Raw genomic sequence first — 8,675 nt, 5'->3', positions numbered from 1 at the left:
ACCCAACCGAACCAAACCCAAAAATCGCCGCCTGATAGCCGAAATCGTGACCAGAGAAGAAAAACAAGTCGATTGAGGTTCGGAGCATAATTAACTAAGCAACCGAGCTTTATTTCAACGGAAAGCAATAAAATCCGAGCCACCGACGAGATGCTGGTGGTCGAAAACGGTAGTAGCAGGAGGCTACAAACCGTCAGCTTATATATGCTTCTTAGTGGAACTTTTCTTTTAGCTTTAATGGAGTTTGTGAAGAAAAAATAAAGATGAAGAAGAAGATAGTAAAAGATAAGATTTAGATGTGCACGAGTTTCAAGTCAGAGAAAAGTTTTAGAGAGAGGAATACTTTGTAAATTTTATTAATTACGGAGTAACTTATTAATAATTAAGATATACATAATTAAAACTTTAATTGTTTTTTATTTTTTTATTTAAATAATGGACAACAATTTTAGAAGAAAATATAATAAGGTGACCATGTAGAGGAAGGGACCTGTAGAGGAAGTAGAGTACATCAACTAATAATAATAATAATAATAATAATAATAATAATAATAATAATAATAATAATAATAATAATATATAATAATAATATAGTACTCCGTAATACTCAAGATAAAAATAATACATCAACTAATAAACAATGTAAAATCGAATACAATGAAAAAAGTTAAATTAACAAAACTATATCAAATCGCAACTGATTAAACTTGACCGGAAGTTAATGGAACCTCTAAATTATCACATATAATCTTATATGTATGTTTCTCGGTGTTCACCCACATGACTCTAGACCTCATCACAATTCTTGCCTTCACACCAATCTTATAAACACCACTTTTATTTTCCGATGCATAAACCAACTTTTCATCGCCATTAATCAATTGCAATACATGTTCGCCTCTTAATACCACATTCATAACACTTTTCTCCTCGTTAGGCGGTAAATAAAACACATCGGGCATCTCTTTTGTCCCCAATCGCTGGCCTTGATACATCAAGTCGACATCAATGATATCAAAATAAATACCCACGTAATTGCTGTAAGGGTTTCTAAACGTCATGTTTGCCGCAACGTAATAGTACAACTTGTTTTTTGTTGGCGACAACATGAATCGAGTGAGTGTGACGTCATTGACGTCAACTTCTGGGGTGTTATTGGTTGTGATCACTGCGCAGCTAAAAAAGAAGATTAAGAATAAAGTTAGGCATAAACAAAATATAAAGAGTTTTATTTTTTCACAGAGAGACGATTCACGTTGAGGATTGTGATTAGAGTTGATGTTTTGCAGGACGGGATGATCGTAGACATTTTCTTCTTCCGCTATCAACTGCATGTACAACATTGGAGAGATCATGATATGCGAATTGTTTTGTAGGGTTATTATTATGGGTATCACGTTGAAGTTAGCTTATACCGATGGAATATATATACATTGGGATAACAATAAAGACCACTTATAGCACTTGGACATTGGGCAATTGTAATTGGACTTATATGTGTATAAGAATTGATGATATTAATTCTTGATTAACTTTTTGGTTTATTATATTTTTAAAGCCTTATCTACCTAGTTTATATATTTAGCTATCTTACTATATTATTATTATTTATTTATTACACTATATACTAATTCACGTAAATTTACTACATTCTTATTGACTACAAACACCAAATTTCACTGTTATACTGTTCTACTCAAATACAATTAATTTGGTGATAAAAAACGGAGTACAACACAGATCTTTCTAGACCCACGCACCTACCTGTAGGATTAATGTGCAAGGTACAACATATAATTATATTGCTAAATTCATTTGAGCCTTTGGGATCACACATATACACACTTAGACGTCAAATAAAATATATATATATATATATATATATATGATGTATATATATATATATATATATATATATATATATATATATATATGATGTATATATATTATCCGAGTAACGAAATAAACTTAAGATGCTTAATTATAAATTAATTAGTTAGTTAATTAATTAGATAATTAATTAACATTAATTAATAATTAAATATAACATTTTAGTTAAAATGAAGTTTTGAAAGGTTGGTGAAGTTTGAAAGTTGGTTAGTACTTTCGAAAGTTAGATGAGATATTTTGATAAGAAAGTTAGATGATTAATTATTATATATATGGCCTGTGGCCTATATTGTGTGTGTGGTTTTTTGGCGTGACACAAAAATAGAAACAAATTAAAATATCATAAAAGTCTTTTGGTTGTAGTACAAAGAAACCAACTGTGTCTTTCAATTTAATAAAAACGCAATACGAAGCAATTTGATACGGAGTATTTTGTTTTATTAATATAACTTGATTATATTAATAAGTTACTTGGGTTTGGACTAGCATCCATTGGCGTTGTTTGAAAGTGTAGTGGACTATCCAAAGAGACGATCATACTTTTGATCGTAAGTTTGTCTCCGTCTCATCAATTTCTCCAAGAAAGGTATATCGTTAACTCCTCTTTTGTTTTATATTCATGACAATTATTATGGTGTAACTGGATCATTGGGAAAGATTAATCGTGTGCATGTTTCATTAAATAAGTGAATATTTAATCTTGTAAAATTTTGTTCATAAAATAATAAAAGATTATTATTTTAACTATCCGTTGCGTTAATCTGAATTGGTAAAAGTACACACGATTTTTCATCAGTGGTATCCGAGCCGCTTTTACACCATCTTAATTGTCGCGTGATTTTTTTTAGATCTAGCTTTGTGGTGAATTGGTAACAGTCAAAACCTTTATGGTTTTGAAAGTCAACTTTGTTGATTACCTCATGACGCACGAATAATATCTATAAAAAAAATCACTGTTATAAATTTTGAATTTATTTTTTATGGCTTGATTAATTGTTGTTTATTACATTCCATGATTATACACATGCATTGTAACCATGAACAAGCCATATGTAGGTTTTAATAATGTAGTTATTAAAATTGTGATTGCACACATAGCCCATAATGTCCCGACCTATGTATAATTGTTGTGATTGTTGATTATGGTAATATTATGTCATGTTGATTATTTATTAGAAAGGCCATTTTGAAGCCAAAGTTGTATTATATTTATTTTTTAATTTTCATAGTATTGTATTTAAGTTTATTCTAAATTATAAAAATACTAAATTAGTTATATTTTTCAATTTTAAATATATGTAATAAGATGAAGATTAAAGATAAAGATGAAAAAAGGAGTTTGACTTAGAAGATGGCGAACAGGTCAAGTTTACAACAATGGCGTTTGTCAAGTTTTCACTTGATTCTTGAATTAAGTGGGAGCTATGATATTACCCTTAGTTTGACCTCTTGATCCCATGTTGGCTCATGGGATCAAGCATAGGATTTTTTGGCTAGGCTATGTGTGTGTGATGCATGGTATGATTGTGTTTTATTTTTACGCATTTATATTTAATTGTTGATTATAATGTATGCTAAATGTTTTTGATGAAAATATCAAATAAAACTAGTAACGAGTTTCAAAGGTTAAAATTGATGATTTTAAAAAGTTGAACTCTAACGAGTTTAAAGTTAAATATTTTTTGAAACTCAAATAATATATATGGGCGACATCTTTTAAAAATGTTTTAAAATGATACACAATGTGTATTTGTTATTTTTTTATATTAAATAAAATAACAAACTAGACACATAAACACGATCGACATATATAAAATTGTTTAAAATGAATTTTAACAAATAGTGTAGCGAATCTTGTGTGCATGCATTATTCGTTAACACAAACATTTTCAAAATACCCGTCAAATTTAAGTCATGCCATCCAATGAGCTAGCAAACACTCCTCGTTATTTTTTGATTACGGTGAGACCTAATCGAATTATAGCCACAAGGTAGATTTTTAGTTACGAGTGAGACTAGACTGAATTTCCACTGTTTCCAAATTGGACTACTTAATCGTATTCACGGTGAGACCTGAGTTCGAGGCAAGGATGGGACAAACATGCCAATAGATAATAGTGGTTTGTTAGACTACACATATCTCAAGGTCCCATAAAGATCTAAGAGTTGCACATGTGATGCAATTGGTACTCGCTACCTACCAGTAGACTCTATAACTGCTAGCTAATCAACAGAAGTAGTTATGAAACCTCTATGTGGATCTTAGGCTTTCGTAAATTAATTATTTTTTTATTATATTAAAACTTGGGTAATTAATTTATTAAAGTATTATATCGAAGATACTAAAATTGAACCTTGTTCTTTTGTAGATGTCAAACAACCAAAACGTAAACCAAAACACCCTCCTTTCTTTGTTGGAGAATGGGAAACTCAATGGTTCAACTTCCTTGATTGGTACCGCAACCTGAGAATTGTTCTCAAATATGAAGGGAAGTTGAACAAAATTGAAGTACCCTTACCCGAAGCTCCTCCTGAGACAGCTACTGTTGCTCAAAAGAATGCTTATCAGAAGTTGTTTGATGAGCAAGAGAAGATAGCTTTAATCATGCTTGCTAGTATGACTTCTGACCTCCAAAAGGAAATAGAAGATCGTACAGCATATAATAGGATGACTGAGCTGAAAAATATGTTTCAAAAACACGCTAGTCAAGAGTTATATGAAACTTATAAGCTTCTTCAAACTTGCAAAATGGAGGAGGGTCAATCAGTGAGCTCTCATGTCTTGAAAATGAAAAGCTTCATTGACCGATTGGAAAAACTTGGAAATACCTTGCCGCCTAACTTGGCTGTGAACACGGTTTTGGTTTCACTACCAAAATCATATCAGCAATTTGTAATGAATTACAATATACAAGGTTGGGAGAAATCTCTGGTAGAGGTGCACTCGATGCTCAAAACTGCTGAACAGAATATTCCATATAAGGTTTCCAATCCAGGTGTCCTGATGATTAGGGATGGTAAGGTGAAAAAGAATAAGCCGAAAACTTGGAGAAAAGGAAAAGGCAAGTCAATTGCTAAGAAAAAGATTCCAATGAAATGTCCCGTTCATATTGATTATAAACGTTCCATATTAATTGATTTCGTCGCGAGGTTTTGACCTCTATATGAGATGTTTTTCAAAGACTGCATTCATTTTTAAAACAACCATAACCTTTATTTTATCGATAAAGGTTTAAAAAGCATTACGTAGATTATCAAATAATGATAATATAAAATATACCGTTTACACACGACCATTACATAATGGTTTACAATAAGAATCTATTACATCAAAAATAAATTTCTTGAATGCAGTTTTTACACAATATCATACAAGCATGGACTCAAAATCTTGTCCTTATTTTAGTATGCAACAGCGGAAGCTCTTAATAATCACCTGAGAATAAACATGCTTAAAACATCAACAAAAATGTTGGTGAGTTATAGGTTTAACCTATATATTATCAAATCATAATAATAGACCACAAGATTTCATTTTTATAACACATCTCATATCAGGCATTTCGCAAACTGCATAGAGATAAAAAATCATTCATATGTTGAACACCTGGTAACCGACGTTAACTTAATGCATAGAATATCCCCAAAACAGAACCGCTCGTCTGTATAATAATCTCGAAGTACTAAACCATCCATAACCTGAATGGGGGTTGTTAAGCCCAATAGATCTATCTTTAGGATTCACGTCAATTAGGGGCCATTTCCCTAATTATTAGGTTACCAGACTTGAAGGGCGATATTCAGTTTAATAATCCAACCATAGAATGTAGTTTCACATACTTGTGTCTATTTTGTAAAACATTTATAAAAATGCATGTATTCTCATCCCAAAAATATTAGATTTTAAAAAATGGGACTATAACTCACTTTCACAGATTTTTCCTTCGTCAGAAATAAGACTTGGCCATTGGTCGATTCACGAACCTATAACAAATGTATACATATATATCAAAGTATTATTGAAATATATTCACAACATTTTATTACATTTTTATGATTTAAGTTTGTTAAGTTAGCAGTCCTCGTTAGTAACCTACAACTAGTTGTCCACAGTTAGATGTACAGAAATAAATCAATATATATTATCTTGAATCAATCCACGACCCAGTGTATACACGTCTCAGGCTTGATCACAACTCAAAGTATATATATTTTTGGAATCAACCTCAACCCTGTATAGCGAACTCGAACATTACAGCATATAGAGTGTCTATGGTTGTTCCAAATAATATATATAGATGGGTCGATATGATATGTCAAAACATTGTATACGTGTCTATGGTATCCCAAGATTACATAATATATGTTAGATTACATGTATAATACAATATAAGTTAGCTAGGATATGATTAGTGTAGATTTGTTATAAAATTTTCGTAGCTACAACAAGTAAAATTTTCCAATTTTGTTTTACCCATAATTTCTTCGTTTTAAATCCGTTTTGAGTGATTCAAGTTACTATGGTTTCACGACCCGGAAAATTTCAACTAATTTTAAACCAAACTCTCGATATGATATTAGATTTTCAACACGATAAACTAAGTCTGATAGGTTGAGTCTCAAAAATTTTGAACTGTTCCATATATTCATTTGACCTTCGACTGTTCTCGACGATTCACGAACATTGCATGTAAATAAATATGGTTAATCTAAAAATTTGGAATTTTTCCGAAGACTTTTATCCGCCACTAATTTCAAATAATACACAGTCCGTGAAAACTGGCGGCGGATTTATATTCTAAGAGGGCTGCTAGTTCTTTAATCACATGTTCTTATTGTTATATTATATTATATTATAATTAATAATTGATATTCTATTATAATCTATATTCAAGTATATACATACAAAACCTACTGGTGCAATTTATCCGTAATTTTAGTTGATTGATAGACTACTCTGTTTATGATGGGAATTATAATTGATTAATATTTCTATTTTTATCTATCTAAGTCTATATATAACTTGCATATACATAGATTGAGGAAGTGACTCAAACATCACCAAACCACTTCCATCGGTTCATCACCCATCAACGCACTTGGCCCGTCATCACTCGACCTCTCATCTATCACCTAAACTATCTTTTACTCTATACATATGCAAATTGATCACAACACCCATTTCGATTCATGATTTTGTTCTATGTGATCTTCCAACCGTCACTATATCATCACCTAGCAATCTTCCACCCGCCACTTACATCACCTCCTTTCTTCTCGTGACAACCACCACCATAAACCCGCAACCATCACGTTTTCTCTTCCCTCTCACTCTATATCCCTCTCTCCATCTCACTCTCTCTAGTTTCTCTGCAAATCACAAGACCACTGCAACCTTCTGCTACTTGATTCTGGTTACAGCCCAACCACCATCGAACCCCACCACAACACCACCATCGAACCCATGTTAAATTCTGCGGTTACTATGATTGTTTTCTGTTTCTATTAACGAACAACAAACCATCACCTTTGAGTTTATATTACTGCTGCTACGACTCTTTTATGTTTCTGTTTTCGACATCACCACCACAAATAAACAATTAATCGCCTGTTATTCTATCCATGATAAACAACCACGATTCACCAACTCACCACTCCTTTTCTTTTCGAAACCCTGTCACAACAGCTCGTTATCAATTCCTGTTTCAGATGACTTATATAAACGAAAAAAGATGTTGATAAAAGAGGAGCTGTGAAGTCGAGGGTAGTTATAAAGTATCATCAATGTTGTCGGTAACCTGTCTAATAAAATCTTGTTAATGGATGATGAAATGATGATGATGAAAACATGATGTGTATATGCGCACGTGTTTGCATACCTGCCATTCGAATTGTTACAAGACCTAGCTAGAAACCACGACTCAATTTTTGGGTTTATTTTGGAACGAGCTAACGGGTTTAAAAACTAAAACAGATTAGCAGGCCTAAGAATCCATAACATGGGCTGTATTCTATTTTATGTTGGGCCGAGTATTTATTTATTTTTGGTTGGGCCGAGAAAACTATGAGTTGGTAATAATAATATTAACGAGAATGGTGATGATAGGGATGATAGATATTCATAATATTATGATATACATGATGATGAGTAGATGATTGATTGATGAAGATGAAGAAATCATGATATTATAAATATAGATGATGATGGGGTGATTCGATGATGAGATAATAATGAAGATGTTAATTGAGATCTTAGACAGCCGAAGTTATAGGTTAAAAGAATTGAATGTGTAGATAAAACAAAAAGATACTAGGTGGAGTAATGGTTAAGAGTGTTGTGTTGGTTAGTGAGAGGTCAAGGGTTCGAGCCCCGTCTCGGGCATTTCTTTTTAGAAAAAGATCCTAAGGGTATACACTTTTATTACTTTTATTATTATTATTATCATTTATCATTATTATTATTACTACAAATAAAGTGATTAGTATTATTATCAAAATTAATATTTTCATTATTAAATCTAAATATTCTTATTATTAACACTATTTTAGTATTATTAAAATCATTATTTTAACCAAACCAAAAGTTATTTATATAAAAATATATCAAATACATATATAATAACTATATAAATATTACATTACTATTTTAAATGAGTAATATATAATTAATATATACAAACGAGTTTGATTATTATTACATGTTAATTATATGTGTTAATATATATATAAATGATATAGGTTCGTGAATCCAAGGTCAACCCTACACTTGTTAAATGTTGTCATAT

At 31.3% G+C, this 8,675-nt stretch overlaps 1 protein-coding gene across 1 annotated transcript; it reads right to left on the bottom strand.

The window, feature by feature from the left end:
• Positions 1-701: 701 nt before the first annotated feature.
• On the bottom strand, positions 702-7,776 carry LOC139841099 (NDR1/HIN1-like protein 2). The gene is made up of 3 exons (XM_071831332.1): positions 7,770-7,776; positions 7,152-7,260; positions 702-1,176 (listed from the first exon to the last, which is right to left on the bottom strand). The coding sequence occupies exons 1-3, from the start codon at positions 7,774-7,776 to the stop codon at positions 702-704; spliced, it is 591 nt and encodes a 196-aa protein (XP_071687433.1).
• Positions 7,777-8,675: the final 899 nt, after the last annotated feature.

This window comes from Rutidosis leptorrhynchoides, chromosome 4 (assembly GCF_046630445.1).
Source record: "Rutidosis leptorrhynchoides isolate AG116_Rl617_1_P2 chromosome 4, CSIRO_AGI_Rlap_v1, whole genome shotgun sequence".
Lineage (NCBI taxonomy): Eukaryota > Viridiplantae > Streptophyta > Magnoliopsida > Asterales > Asteraceae > Rutidosis > Rutidosis leptorrhynchoides.
This window is presented reverse-complemented; position numbering and strand designations above follow the sequence as displayed.